Below are 16,201 nucleotides of genomic sequence, written 5' to 3'. Positions count from 1 at the left end.
GAATCAATGGATATAGAAGCTAAAAGAGATCTCTTGAATAAGAGAAAAGTAAGAATCAAAGTCAAAGCCACATCTATGGAATCACGTGTTAAACAGTTTAAGAGGAAAGTAAGAGAAGGCCCTTATTTCATATGTACTGTCTGTAATCGAATACTTTATAAAAAATCAGTAATGAGGTGCATAAACAACAAGTGCCCCTGCCAGATATTTTTCAATATTCAACAATCATTTGATGGTAAAGAATATATATGCAAGACATGTCATTCAAAAGTCATAAAAGGAGAATTACAGGCTGTTGTGAATAATATGTATGTTGATAAAAAACACCCACACAACTGGCTGAACTAGAAAAACTAGAACTAGTACTAATTGATTCACAATTTTCGATCCTCTAGAGCTTCTTAATTTTCGTTTCTGCTTTTTTTTACTGCTTTTTTTTAACGTAAAGTTCCTAAAATTTAACCTTTGCGTACTTTTTATAGCGACAAAACACGGCTTAAAGGCTGAGCAAAGAACAAAACGTAACACATTTAGTTTGCTAGTTTGCTTTTTTAAGGTAACTGATTCCTGAATTATTAGAACTTATTAAGGAGTCATGTGTTTCACTAGATTCGACAATTGATTGCGACTATTTCAGTGTTGACGGGGGGAGGGGGGGGGGGTGAAACAAGGGGATCCCTTACCCCATATGTTGTTCATTCTAAGTCTAGAAGTTATGGCGTGTAGTATTCGCCAAAGTGATACATTTCAAGTTATCAAAATTAAGAACGAAGAAGTGAATATTTCTCTTTTTGCTGATGACATGTCCTGCTTTTTAAGTAAAAATTCCTCTTACGGGCATTTGAGCTCAAGTTTGAAATGTTTTTCAAAATTCTCAGGTTTAAAATTGGACAAAGAAAGAACAGAGCTCTTTCACTTGAGAATTTATAATTTGTCTGAATCGTTCTCTCACTAAGTTAAGCTATCAATTCAAATTTTGGGTGCATTTCGACTATAATAAGTTGTCTAAGAAAAAAGCGAATTTTGAAGCAATCCTCAAATCTATTAAAAGCATTGAGTACGTGGAAATGGAGAGGGCTCACTCTAATTGGAAGAATACAAATTATCAAATCATTTCCTATTCCTAAAGTTATGTCCAAAGCCTCCCTAAGTCATATTTCGAATGATCTCATACAGGTAGCCAATAAAGAATTTTTTAAATTTCATTTGGATAGGAAAGGATAAGATTAAACGGTTAGCTTTGATTAATGACACTGAATACGAAGGGTTAAGGATGCTTGACTTTGAATCTATGATTCTGGCACAAAGAACCATGTGTTTGAAGAGGCTTATTGAAGATTATGCTAGTCCTTGGAAAATTTCCCTGAGTAATTAGAATTTGGAAAAAGTAGGAGGAAATATGACTTTCATATATTCACAGTCGTTTAATAGGAGGAAAGTTCATTTTGCAGTGCCATCTTGATTGTCATAATTTGCCCATATCTATGCTGTAGTTTTACAAAGACGCCAGGATGCATGGTCCACTCTCACAGGCAAGGAAGAGTGTTCTCACTAAGATATAGTGAACCAACTTGTGTGGAATAATAAGTACATTCTGAATGATGGTAAATCTTTGTATCATGCCTTCTTTCACAACACATGTGGAATAGGTTAGGTCGGAGGTTTAGTGTCTAAAGATAATATCTTTCTAGGGAGTGAAAAAATCCTCAATGCAAAACTAACTCCTGATCAATATTTTCCCTTACTGGGAGTGGTCAGCGCCATACTGAATGAATGCTACTCCACCATCAAGAGAAAAAAAATGTTCATGTTGAACCGTATCTTTTCATTGATATTCTTTTCAAGTGTCAATAAAGGGCGAGATGTTTGATATTTCTAGCATCTCCTCCAAAATACTTATAGAGAGTTCTGTTCCCGTAAATAGATTCCTCCGACCGCTCAAGCTAAATTAAAAGATTAGTATCCTCTGTTGACTGTCAGTTGTGTGTAAGACAACTGAGGTCTTTTGGAAAAAGGTGTTATCATGGCCGGCCATCAATAAAACTGTGATAGTTTTTCACTCTTAGATGTTTTGCTTGGTAAATTTGATATCAAGACTCTATTGTAATTAACCAATTCTTTTGCTTGCAAAGTTCTATATCAGTTCTGTAGGTGTTGGCATCTTTAGAAGTTTTTAAGGCTAAATTGAAAGCCACTCCTAACGTATAATTTTTGCTTGCCGAAAGAAATGGTACACTGGCAAAACATTACGAGAAGTGAGATCTTTTATTCCCCTATAAGTAACTCCCCTTTCTACCCTTCTACCATCCTCGGAGACCTAGGGGCTGTAAGTCGATTTTGAGTCGGGCGGAAGGGCTCTTCCGCCCTGACTTGAAATCAACTCATAGCCTCTGGGTCTCCGAGGATGCCATTCTACTATTAGCATGGTTAAAATTATAATTTATCTCATCCAGCCTTGAGAAAAGCCGTAACAACACACGTTAAAAAATATCGTATTTTTTTACGTGTATTGATATAGCCAATCAGCTGCTGACACGTCACTCGCATTTGGCGCTATTCGATCAGGTTGATGAATGAACGGCAAAACCTTCACGATCCTCATTACAAGTTGTTTGTCGGAGCTTCCTCGAATTATGGCGGCTAAAACACTAAAAAATACGTATTGCTGACAGACAGGGAGGCTCAAACTTTGCTAGAAGAGGAAGAAAACCGATAGACTTAAAGAAAAACCGAAAGTTACGTATTCAGTGGCTTTGGTGTTAGCATTTCTCTCGGCTGAGAATGAAAATCGACAACTGGAATATTTGTCACTGGCCGATTTTAGCCGTTTGCGTGAAAGACTTCTTCTGTCGGTAAGGACAAAGTCAATATATGAGAATTTTGTAAATAGAAAATTACGACCATTGTTGGTTTTGTAATCATGATTCAACGCATTTTCCATCTTAAGAGTTAGCGCCAACGCACTCTACGATTGTTATTTGGGAATTATCGAATTATTTATTTTCACCCATCAATGAAGTTGGCTTTTCTCTGGGTATGCCTAGTCACTGAAGAACATCCTTCTTCACTGAAGTCACAAGGCTTGGAATTTAAAATCTTAATTCACATCATGATTGCGCATATAAATCGCTTGTCGAAATTCCTATCCTCGTAGTATGCATGAAAATTTTCAACATGGACCTTGCTGACCCTTTACACCCTAACATCAGTTTACATATTCTCCATACTGTTCCCCATACATTTCCTTAGGACCTAACAAGGAGAATCTGTTTAACAACCAAGAGCTTCTTTAGTTGGTGGTCATTTCTTTTGTACTCATGACGTTCACTTGGCATTCACGGGTGATAATGAAAGGATAAAAACTAGATGCCAGTCACTTTTAGGGGTTTAAGGGTTCTTCGGTCCGCATTGCTGCGTGTCTCCGCCATGCCACGGTCTTCACGTTGTTGAGTTTCATGATCGTATCCATGCAATACGGCCAAAAGATGCTTTTGATCTAGCTTTACAAGATTTTCAGGATTCTCTATGAGTGCGGTAAACTTTGCTCCGGCGGGACTGGAATCGTCAGTGAGCTGACTCGCAAAGACATCCGCCGTGTCAGAGCAGGCCCACAACACCGGACACCGCCCACTCTGGAACGAACTTTGATGCCGGACAGATTAAAAACTGACTCAAGTTTTTTTTACACCGTGAGTGGTGGCGCAAAGGGAGGAGTGGGCAAAGGGCTGAAGCCTTTTCCGTATTTGTCCCGAGAATATCGCAAGCGTAGAATAAAATCAGGGTTTCATGATCTTCTCACACATCAATATTATCAGGATCGCCCCTGGTGAAACATGTATGCAAGTGGCACGTTAATGAAAAGCCCTGGCAAAGAAAAGGTCTCAGGATACAGGAGAGCTCCTACCTGGCACGATGACTCAAAGAAGATTTTGAGTAGAGCTATTTGCTTTGCATGGAGTGTGATGAGCACTTCCTCTTATTCTACCCTCCCTCTCATGTTCTTAAACGCTCTGCTGCCTCGTCACGTTTTGCTATGCACTCAAGCTACGAAGAAGTAGTGTCGGGGGTTGAGTAATCTTTTGGCCTTTTAAAGCCTTATCTTCATGACAGTATAATTACGTGATCAATTCAGACCCTATCTGTTAATCAATTGAAGCAGTGACACATACCTTCCCCCTTTTCTTTGCTCAGAAAGGAAATACAGCTCAAGGTTACTTTCGTGAAATGCAAATCCTGCATCGTTCACAATGAATTGCTCTTAAAACCACAAAAAATTAAAATTTTAAGAATCATCATCATGCTCTGAAATTTACAGTCAAGGAAAATGAACTCCATCAAAAGATCTGGGTTTGGGATATCCATAAAATCTTATTTTCTGTCATTATAAAACCATTATTTTTCTCCACACTAAAATTATTTAAAATCCAAAAATTTTTTTATAATGATGACTAGAAAGTTAAAAAAAAAAGTAGCTCCATTAATATTAAAATCTGGCATTTGTTTACCGAGGTAATGTCATTATGCTCCTTAAAAATCTGTTTTTGTTACTGCCCTTTTTCTCCCAAAGGCAAAGGAAAGAATGTACACAGTCACTCAGCACCCAACCTAAACTCAAATAAAACACAGATGGTGTTCATAGCCATTCTCCTCTAATAAGCGTGTGAAGAACAGGCCTGAAGAAAATCGCTATTCCACTCCAGAATGAGATGCACCAGCAAACTGATATTCTGGATTGTTCACTGAAAGGAGATCAGTCAAAACAGGTTTTCTTGGCTCCCTGGGAATATCAATGGGCACCAAAAGATCCTCAAATGGAGTGTTCCATGGTTGCTGCTTGCCACTTCCCAAAAGCATATAAACGATCCAGCCAACAACATAAATACCAGCAGATATATAGAATACTTTCTGCCACTGTGCCCTTGTTGGCTGAAATGATAAAAATAAATTTTATAGTCAAAAACAACATAACATAATCAAAAGTTGGAATACCGCATTCCTAGAATAAGCACTAAGGTGCTCATTTTAAATTCTGGCTAAAAGGAGGGCCGTTTCTTGAAAGGAGGGCACTTCTTAAGAATTGTTAACCTGTACTGATTTCATTGTAGTTGAAGCTTAAAAAGTTACAATTTAAGTGGCAACAGAAACAGGCTTTTTGTAGTACCCTGAGGGGGGATGCACTTATTCAAGGAAGTGCTTGTTTGATATTATCCTAGGGGGTGGGTGCTCTTTTGGGGGAGGGCCTCGGCTCTTTTCTCTAGAACTAGAGAAATTTGAGCTGCATGAAGAAAGGAAATGGTGGAAGAAAGAATGAGAGGATCACAGAGAGCAAGGGAATTGGGAGGTACAAAGGAAAGAGATATTGGCAATAAATTAAAATTTAAAAAAATGAACTCCTGGAAAGCAAACTTGAAATTTTCCTCCAAATCATGGCTTGCATCTACACCATTGGCTTCAATGATGAGAAAATCAGAATTGTTTTCATCACACAATCATGTACAGTTGCAGGTAAGGCTAAAATACATGTAGAGCAGGAAATATCTACATAATTGTTGAGAAATGGGAGTAAACTACAAATGGAACCAACCAAGACTTAATATGACTTAGAGGGTGTCAATTAAAGGACTGGAGTCCTACGTAAAGCTGCAGGGTATGGGAGATACATGGGCCTACTGAAACCTTTTTCACAGGGAGAGGATAGCTCCTCCATGCAAACACTATGGATTACCACACTTGAAAAATAAAGATATGCATTAAAAAAAAAAAGCCCTAACAAAAATGTGATAGACTGCTAGATTCTCTTATCAATTGTCTAGTATTCATTTGTGCTACACAGGGAAGTTGATGTTACATCATAACTTACTAAGAACATTACTCCATCCACCCTTCCAAAAGCGGGTGGTAACCCTTTAGACCCTAATATCAGTATCTATATTCTCCATACTGTTCTCCGTACATTTCCTCTGGTACTGATGAGGAGAATTCTTTTAACAATCAAAGCTGCTTAGATTGGTGATCATTTCCTTTATTCTCATGATCTTATCAAGTGATTCAGCAGTATTACTTGATACAGTTGTAAGAAACAAGTGAAATGATATTACAAATAGGAATAAAATGTCACTCTTAGAGTTTAAAGGGTTAATGAATACAAATATGCATTCATTTGGGAAAAATGAATAAAAAATTCAAATCAAAGTATGATACCTCATTGTTGGTTAAATAACCAACCACGTAGGGACCAACCATCCCAGGAATTGTTGCTGCTGAGTTGGTAATTCCCATGAGGACCCCAGCATATCTTGGGGCAATATCCAGGTGATTGACATTATAGCTAGATGTATTAAGTGCTGACATTCCAAGAGCAAGTGAGAACAAAACAACAGCTAGAGTTGTGTCATCACAACCAACATAACTTGTTGACACCATAAGACATGTAGGAATGAGAAAACCTTGAAAATAATACATAGTTATAATTAAAAGGGTCATTCATATCATGGAGCTCTTATCAGTACTTGTGGTTTTACCTATTTTGTGTATTGAATACAAAAACCATTATATGGAAAAATCATTCTGTACAAACACAAGGCAAAATACTGTCCACACTGATCACAAACAAAGATCCAAGGTACTGTACATGTACATAAGCTTGTAATTTTTCGAAAAGAAAGTAAAACTTTGAGTTCATGTACATGCAGTTGTATGGAAGAGGGAAGAGGAAGATGCTGTGCATAACAATTCCAAATGGTTTTTTATGGATTTCAACCTTTGTCTTTAACAGAGTGTGTTCCCTTGGTTCCACAACATAGACAATTTCAGCTAAAGCATTACTAATGTAGTAAATGACCCTAAATGCCAATGGAAAAATGGAACAAATTTTATCATAACTTCACAATAATAAAGTTTTAATGAAGGATGCATCACACAGGATTACAAGTACACACCTCCAGTACCAAATACTTTGCGAACCTCTCCAGTTGTTAATATTTTGTTATAACGCAACCAATCTGCCACTTGTCCCCCACCAACCGAAACAAAAAAAGCTAATAAAAAGGGAATGGCAGAAACAAAACCATTCTGCAACAGAAATAACAAGAAGTTGTTAAATCATTGATGCATGAAAAAATAATCGAAAGAAGAATTTTTAGTCCTTTCAAAAACAAAGAAGTAATAACTGGTGAAAAGAACCCTTGATAATTAAATATTATTGCATAAGGTGCGTCTGTACTAGTAAGGTAAAGTGAGTGACAGATAATGGTATCCTCTGACAGAGACATGCATGGAAATAAGACACCTGAGTGCTACCAATATGACTTGAATTATGAAGTTCTGATTAGTACTTCAGATGCTCTACCACTGAGCTACAGGAGACTTGTGGCAGGCTAGGCTGTTTAACAAGGTCACTAGTGACAAACTTCCTGCATACTGCTAGCATAGGAATGTCAATATTTGGTACTTCTAAGCCATGATGATGTAAACGAAGAGGGTAAAACAATACACAACTCTAGTACTGTAAAATAAGAAACTTCCATTAAACCCAGTTTGAGGTCTGTGCTGTAAGTTATGGACCATATTCAGCAACAAGGTTCCATAACTTTCAGTAATGATTGAAAAGACAAGGTCAGTGAGATATTTAATAAAGTTCTGGGTTGAACTGATAGAAGGGTGAGATTTCAATTCACACAGAATTGTGAAGTCATCAGGCCGAATTACGGTCAACTTGCCAACAGTTCAACTCGCTAATGCCAACTCGCCGACGTATAAAATCGAGTAGAAACGTTGGCGAGTTGGTCTTCAATCCAGTACAACTTATTAGAAGTTAAACATATAGAAAAGTAAAAGATCTTTAGTAAAAGAAAAAAATTTTCTTCCAACAAAGTTTATAAGAACCTCATGGCGAACAAAGAAGGTAAACATCACCAATGACTATAACAGCTTCAGACGCGAACAAGTTATGTGTGATAACAACACCGTAAAGAGTCATCATGTCAATTGTTCAGATTTTTTAAAGAAAACTTGGCTTTCTAGTCAAGATCTCAAGGCAAATAAAACAAGATAAACATCGGCAATGACTATAAAAGCATCAGATGCGAACGAGTTATAACTTGTTCGCGTCTTAAGCTGCTAATAGTCATTGGTGATGTTCACCAATGTTCACCAATGTTTAAGCTTCTGTTTGATGTTCACCAATGTTCACCAGTGTTTTTTTACTCAATATCGTTTACTTTTCTGTATGTTTAACTTCTAATAAGATGTATTGGATTGAGGACCAACTCGCCGACGTCTCTACTCGATTTTATATGCTGGGGAGTTGGCGTTGGCGAGTTGAACCATCGGCGAGTTGAACCGTCGGCAAGTTGACTGGATACCATCAGACCACACAGTGAAATACTGCCCACTAATTTGACCAATCATCACTCATATACAGACTTGGAGATTCAATGTGGCCTGACATTATCAGAAAAATGAACTTGGCTGTGAAGTTTTAACATGTGCATGTTCATGCCAATCAGCCAAACATTTTCTGTAAATATTTTGTAAGTTGAAGCAAATAACAAAAGTGATGGTATTTACATCAGGGTGAAATGGATAATTATTTCCTTCTGCAATAAAATTATTTCTTTACACAAGTAAATCTGATTTACCTGCAGTATTCACTGTGAATTACAGCTGCATATTCAAGTACATATAAAGTAAAATGGAATTCTCTCTGAATGACAACATTTGTCCATTTAATTATGACTAATGCAAAACTTCCATTTTGTTTAATTTTAATTGATATTTAAGCTTTGACATAAAAAATGTGATCAGGTATGAAAGACTTACCTCAGAAATTGAAAAATTAAGAACTTCTTTAAAGTAAGAGGGCAAGCAGGTAAGAAAAGTATAAAAACCCCAATTGTTACAAAAGTGTGCCACAATGATGGCCCAAACAGCTGGTGATGTCCATATATGACGCCAAGGGGTGCCATAATTCTGTAAAGAAAAGAATAGACATAATTTAAAAATCAGTGAGGGACACAGTGCCACAATAGGTGGTCAGCTAAATTGTATCTTCTGAAATGTAATGTCTCAAATTCAGGTAAAGAAAAAATTTAAATTCTGTACTCAAACCAAATGACCCCACAGCTTTTCTTGATTTCTTGAGGTGACTAGGAGTATTACTGTTCCCCCCCTGGATGGGATGCCAATCCATCACAAGGTTAGCCCCCTGCATTTCATTATGCTTTCCTGAAAATTTGCCAGAACCCATTTATTTTCCTGGATGGTGAGAGTTACTCTGAGAGAAAAAACTTTTGCCAAAGAACACAACACATTGACCAGGCCAGGTCTCTGACCCAGACCTCTCAACTTGGAGTCCAGCTCACTAACTACTAATACTAAGCCACCATATGTCCCATGGAAAAATTCAGACTCACATACATTTCTGCTATGGGTACACATACAAAAACAAACTATTTAAAGTCTGAAGTCTGGAATACAAAGCATACACTTTGATAATAAAGTGAAACAACATTTATTTGCCATACTCTTTTCTTGTTGTCCTGTCCAGAACTTATACTTGATATGATGTAATCTCTCTCCATCTCAGATATTCTTGGGTGATTTGCTGGTTTGTCATGAACAAAGATCATCCAAATAATGAACCAAAGAATACCTAACATTCCTATAAACAACAAAAAGGAAATTGTTTAACCTTTTACAAATACTGTAAGCATAGTAAGCATATTCTCCTTATTGTTCTCTATGCATTTCCTGAGGTGCTGACATGGAGAATTTGTTTAACAATCAAGAGCTTAGATTTTCAGATGGTGACCATTCCCTTTATTCTTAATGAGCAGGACTTTGCCGGTCAATTTAGGGGAGAAAAGGTTGAAGCTGATTCAAATTTCCACACCATGAGATCCCCAACTTGGACGTTGCAGTGCCTACTTCTCCATGTTCCTAATTTAAATTGTTTGCAATTGATCCATGCTATTTAATCAAAATTACTACTATTGTATTTCCATCCTATGATAGGAATTAATCATAAACAAAAATCAATTTTTTTACAGCTATATAAAGCTGGAATTTTTTACCGAACAGTGCTGGTTCTCATTGGTTATTTTGGGGGTCCTATGATATCCAATAAGAGTACTGTTTCCCATCCCAAGTCTCTGAGCAAGCAAATGACAAAGTCTACTACATCAGAGGGTAACAGTACACTGTTGTCAGTGTGAGTTCTCCTGCACTTACATATAATTCTTTTTTCTTCAAATGTCTTTGTTGTGCTATATATCAACAAATCACAACTGGTTCCACTGGAAACATTCAATTTTGTTTCCCCATCCAAGAGTAGCCATTAAGTCTTTAACATTACATACAATGACCACAGACAAACTTGTGCTCAAAACTGATGAGCTAGATTCAGAAATCAACAGTTTTAACTTTTATTTAGTGTATTAATCAAAACTATAACATATCACCAGCCTGATTTGAGCACTTATACATGTATGTGTAATGCTTGTAATTAGACCATGTAATACGACAGTTAAAGGGACAGTTAACATGTCATGTCTGTGTCAGTGGACAGAATGCGTCATGTTTGCTTGCTGTTGTCCCATATTTTGCCGAGTTACTTAAAATGTTGCTTTTTTTTTCCTGAAAACCTATCAAATATGTCTATTTTCTTTCTCAAATTTTGTCATATTTATGATTAATTGATAACAGGACTTTGTGTCATCCAACCCTGTCTGTAATCATACCTGTGATAAACAAATCTGACCCCTGCTTTGTGGTTGTCCAATTTTGTTTATCACTCCTATGATGAAAGACCAAAGTGGACTCCACTTGGTCTTATTACCATTATTAATCAGTTTCAAATGCACACAGGGCTGTAAATGTACATACCAAAAATATAAAATACAGATGGCCATCCTCCCCAAAGATCAGACGAGCACAGCACACCAGCCAATGGCAAGCCAATTACTGTCCCAATACTAAGGCCTGTTGTTGTGGAAAAACAGGAAAGTAAATATATATGAAGTGCTTGAAATACAAAAAAAAGTTTGAACAGAAGCTCACTCCACTAGAGATTAAATGTAAAAGGTGTATGTGCTTTCCAGTAAATACATGTATAATCTCTTAGAAAGTTGTATAATGCATTTTCTATTATAATTTACCCCCAGGGAAACAAGAAGAAGCCACTTAGACACAGGGCTGATGAGGATAAAACATTAAGACATATATATATAAATTTGAAACACATTCAATTAAAACTTCATATACAGCCTGGGACATTCGCATTTTGATCCCTCACAACATCAAAGCAATAGTAAAAAAAAAAATTTTGAATGGAACATTTGTTTACTTTACCCTAATACTGCTCTGGCCATATGCTTAAAACACCTATGGGTGGTACACTTTTATAATTACAGTAATCATTATTCTTTCTGTCTACAGGACTGCTTCATTGTAACAAGGGCATGGATAAGACAATAAGAAATGTCTACAATTGTTGAAGGAGGGCTGGTCTTGGGGAACAACGTATGCTGTACCGAATAAGAGTATAACAGAATTTTATTAGTTGTATCAATTAACCATGGATCCACATACTGTTATCTTATTACTAGTACAGCAGTGTATTTGTAGAGAAAGGTTATATTAACCTATCAATTTAATTTTACATGTTCAAGACAGACTTTTCATTATCAATACCCTAGGATATAAAACTTTAACTTTCAGGGTAATACTTGTCTAATAAATTATTACCTGAATAACACAAGGTGCAAAGCTTGCTTCTCTCTAATGGTGGAGCCCAGTTACTCCACATGGCATGCATGGCTGGGAACGTCACACCCTGTAGTGATCAATACAGTTGGCCAATAAATTATTATTAATATTTAATTATAATTATAATCTTCATTGTAATGATCATCTAGAAACCAGTCTGAACTCTTATTTTAGTTTACTATACAATAATGCATCTTTTCCCCAAACTGAAAATTCATCAATTTGAATTGTTGATGAACTGTAATCACTTCTAATCTATCACCTGATGAGCTTCTTTGATTATTAACCAATCAGAATGTCTGGTTTGTTACTTCTTGTTACATTGAATTACCTGAAAACTGCATTTATCTTAACCAATCAGAACTGAGTAATTTCAGGTATATTATAAGTGGTGTAATAACCCATAGGGATGTTGGGGGAACATGAGAAAAGTTTGTAAATCACAAGGTTTACAAATTTTTTTAGCATTCTCCCAACGTCCTCCATTGGTTATTACCTAAGTAAACTGGTGTAAAGTGCAGCCTTTTGTCCTTTATTTTTCTCACGTATTTCATAAAATTTGTTATTCATAGAAAGAACTAAATAAGCAACTATTAAATTGTCTTTATGCTCTTTTTTTCCAGGGTGCATTAAACATTTCCTTATCCAAAAGTTCCAATTCAATTGTTAGTCTATTTTGTTCTTCCTTTAAAAGCAGAGTGAATCAGTTTCTTTGTGACCTGATAGCTTAATGTAAGCAGTTCCACATCTAAGTATAGCAAATAACTCAAAGTAGAAGCAAATAATTACACATAATAAATGTGTTAACCCTTCAATTGTCACTACACCTTACCTTCTAAAGCAGCTGATAAAAAATGTTCATGTCAGTGAATCTGATTTTGGTGAAATTAACACCTTAGAGTGGTTACATTTTACTAAATCCAAAAAACTGACCTCTCCAAACCCCTCCAATATTCTGACTAGAATAAACATCCCAACACTGTGATTTGCAGCAGCAGGGGTAAACAATGTCAATATTGATGTACAAAGTACTCCAAAACCAAATAAGTACTTGGCCCCAACTCGTGCAGCTAACCAGCCACCAGGCACTTGAGTAATAATATAACCATAGAAAAATGACCCCAAGATGAGTCCTGCCAACAGAAATCAAATGAGTTGTATTTACCTGGCTTATTTGCTTGAGCATTGCCAATAACAAATGACCTACATATACATGAATCACCTAAAAAGAAAAATCTCTGTTTACCTAGTGCCAAAAGGAATTAAGGTATTACTTTAAGTGCACACAGAGTGAAATTAAAAAACACACAAGATATATGTAACATGTACCATGTTATGTACATATTTAACAAAGATTCCATTTTGCTGTATGGCTGTTCAGTAACAGATCACAGATGACGTTGTGGCATATAAGGTGCAGCTGAGTGTGTCATTGAACAGAATCTGTTCTTATCACATTTTGGAGTCTTCCATGATCTATTACAGTACAGAACCACCACAACAAGATGTTTATTTGTTTAATAAAATGAAAAAGCAAAATGTGGTCAGAGGTGACCTCATATACTGTATACTACTGTCCTTAAATAGATCACCAATAAAAACCAATCAAAATTTGCAAATAATTTAGTTTACCTTATAAATATGGAGTATCCAAAACAACATGGATGTAGAGTGTTATTGAACATCTCACAATCCAATTCAACAACATTTAACCCTTTAACTCCCAAGATCAGATTGTTAATTCTCCCTGTAGCTGCTACACATTTCGATATAAATTAGTTTTGAGAACTTGGTGCTAGATCAAGATAGCAGCTTCTACCTGATAAGTTTGAATTTCCTTGTAAATTAGTTAAAAGAATTTGACATTAGATCAAGATAATAACTTCTGCCTGATAAGTTTGAATATTCTCTTAACATGTTTGCTAAATAAGATATGGATATTATCAGGGGAAGTTCCATGTTAAATATTCTAAGGAATTAAAGCATTAACTTTTAATAGGGAAGATCTGATTTATCAACCCTTTAACTCCCAAGATCTGATTGATAATTCTCCCCTCTAGCTGCTACACATTTCCTTGTAATTAGTCATGAGAATTTAGTGTTAGATCAAGATAACAACTTCTATCTGATAAGTTTGAATATTCTCATTACCTGTTTGCTGGATAATGTGAGGATGTTATAGGGAGAAGTTTCGTGTTAATCACATCTGGGAGTTTAAGGGTTAATTTACTGATCAAGTCATAATCCCACCTTGTGTCTCCTGATCCCACTCAAACTCTCCCTCCTGCAATATAACAGCATGCAGTTCATTTGCCATCAGAACAGTAAATACTATTTTAAAAGAAACCTTCACCGCTGAGAGAAATCTTCGTTTGATTATAAAAAGATAACCTGTGAAGTTTAATTTTGTTGTCATACATGGGAATAAAGCAACCATTGCCAGGTCTTGTCACGCAACGAGATGTTGCTGACGCGCGTTGCGTGACAAGACCAAACTATAATTACGCGGAAGTTGAACATTGCCGAGATTTAAAGACATCATTAAATTATTTTTATCGTTGATACCTTCACATACATATGTATTTTTCACACAAAAAATCCCACACAATCACACACGGGTTGGGCCAAATCAATTAAGTCCTTTAACGGTTGCATAGGGTACGTAGACCTACCTTTTCTGTAGATGTTTTTGATGTGTTTCTTTGGCATTCAGGATTATTCGCGGAAGCCTTCGAATTAGCGTAAGTCGAATTAACCATTGCAACCAAAGCCACACTCAAGTTCACTCGTAACAGGTAAACCACAGAAAAACCTGCGCAAGCCAACATTGCTAGCACGTATCGACAGGGCAAATAACATCCTGAATTTCGGCGAGATTTGCTGGAGGTTTGATCACGGGTGAGTAAGCTTTCATCCATTGGTAGGCTGTGTTCTCATCAAAGTACCTCGTGTTAATCACGGGAATAACTAAATGATAACTTTTTTTTTCGAAATCCGCGGCCTATCCTGGAAACTAGTTGTCACTAGTAGGATTATGGGAAATATTTCTGACGACGCGCTCTAGACAACCCCCTGTTGGGCAACTGTCTGTCTATGTTCCTCCAACTCTCCCCGTGGATAAACTGTAAATATGCCAAATCTGTCAATGAATTAATCCAGTTTATTTCTAGCTTCTTTATGGCGATGAGTGAAATTGCAGAAGAACGACGCTTGGCCGACAAGATCAATCATTTTCCGCTGAACTAGGAGTCAAACGAATGCGCATGCGCGAAAGGTAAGACACCCATAGAACCATAGACAGAAAGGAATGGAATGGACATCTAACTTTTAGGCTTTCGGAACCAAGTTAACGAATTTCCTAAGAAACCCACACGGGTCGGTAATTAAAGGTGAAGTCAAAGAGAATGACTTTTGATTTGGCTTAAAATTTAAAACAATAAGTCAACAATACCTCAAATTTTAGTGTTCCTTCCTTTTCTTAATATTTGTTAGTTTTTATATATTCTTACTGGTGATTCATTTTCTTTTCGCAATTTGTGCATTATCCTGGTTGTTTGTTATGTTTTCCTTCAAAACTTTGCGCGGAAAAATCGAGCTCGACATATTTACGCATGCTTTGCGTTTGATAGTTGTGGTGTTTTTTCGTTCGCTTGGTTTTTCCGCCATCCTATGATCTAAAGCCTGCAAGGATGTCAAGGTTTAAGTGCCCCGCAGTTCATTTTTTTTTTGATAAGAATTAAAATACGTAAACTGTGATCAGTTTTTGTCAATCTCTTTTCAACTGAAAGTAACAAAGTCGGCTTATGTATGCGGGAGGATTTGGAAACAAAATACTCACGGATTGGGGATTTTTGCAAAAAAGAAAAAAAAACAGTTTTGGCAAAAAAATTTCAGCAAGAATTCCGCATTCTGTCTGTTTAAAAGTTGGGAATGTGGATCGCATCGCTATTTGGTCGGGCTCACTCGGGCTCACTCGGGCTCGCTCGGTATGTTGGTGTTTAGAATTAATTTCAGTAAGTTTTCAGCCTTATGACTTAGAGCCCTAGGCTTGCTAGCTTGGCAGGACAGTTTTTAATAGGTCTAGTATCCTAAACATCACTCTCAAAAAACCGAAAAAGATTATAAAAAGGGTAAAATCGAATGTCGTAGAAGAAAGGCAAAACAGATATGTATTTACAGTGGGCGGAACTAAACTGTAAGTGGCAGTGACAAAGAATGTAATTATTTTCCAATTGGTATGTTAGCACGTGGGCCGCTATGGCGTTAATTGAGTCTTTTGTTGTAGAGCGTATTTAAGGTTTGACATTTGTGATGTATTCATCTTAGCTTTCGAGCTTTTCTAGTTTTACCTTAAATTTTAGCTTGCACGAAATTAAGCTGTTTTACCTCTAACCCTCAGAGATTGGCGCGCCTGCATTTGGATGGAGAATACGTT

At 36.6% G+C, this 16,201-nt stretch overlaps 1 protein-coding gene across 1 annotated transcript; it reads right to left on the bottom strand.

The window, feature by feature from the left end:
• Positions 1-4,269: 4,269 nt before the first annotated feature.
• On the bottom strand, positions 4,270-14,746 carry LOC131784448 (sialin). The gene is made up of 10 exons (XM_059101251.2): positions 14,439-14,746; positions 14,017-14,050; positions 12,700-12,899; positions 11,746-11,833; positions 10,885-10,980; positions 9,525-9,661; positions 8,821-8,970; positions 6,939-7,071; positions 6,202-6,446; positions 4,270-4,926 (listed from the first exon to the last, which is right to left on the bottom strand). The coding sequence occupies exons 1-10, from the start codon at positions 14,682-14,684 to the stop codon at positions 4,687-4,689; spliced, it is 1,569 nt and encodes a 522-aa protein (XP_058957234.2). The 5' UTR covers positions 14,685-14,746; the 3' UTR covers positions 4,270-4,686.
• Between the last annotated feature and the right edge of the window lie 1,455 nt (positions 14,747-16,201).

The sequence above is a fragment of the Pocillopora verrucosa genome, chromosome 5 (assembly GCF_036669915.1).
Source record: "Pocillopora verrucosa isolate sample1 chromosome 5, ASM3666991v2, whole genome shotgun sequence".
Classification (NCBI taxonomy): domain Eukaryota; kingdom Metazoa; phylum Cnidaria; class Anthozoa; order Scleractinia; family Pocilloporidae; genus Pocillopora; species Pocillopora verrucosa.
The sequence above is the reverse complement of the archived record's forward strand: the minus strand, read 5'-3'. Positions and strand labels throughout refer to the sequence as shown.

Bases quoted from the DNA above. Each gene is read 5' to 3' on its own strand.
- LOC131784448 (XM_059101251.2), bottom strand. From the start codon at position 14,684: ATGGATGAAAGCTTACTCACCCGTGATCAAACCTCCAGCAAATCTCGC. The intron at 11,834-12,699 runs GTCAGTTTTTTG...TGATCACTACAG, and splicing joins TATTGGAGGGGTTTGGAGAG to GGTGTGACGTTCCCAGCCAT. The intron at 4,927-6,201 runs GTATCATACTTT...TTATCATTTCAG, and splicing joins GTTATTTAACCAACAATGAG to CCAACAAGGGCACAGTGGCA.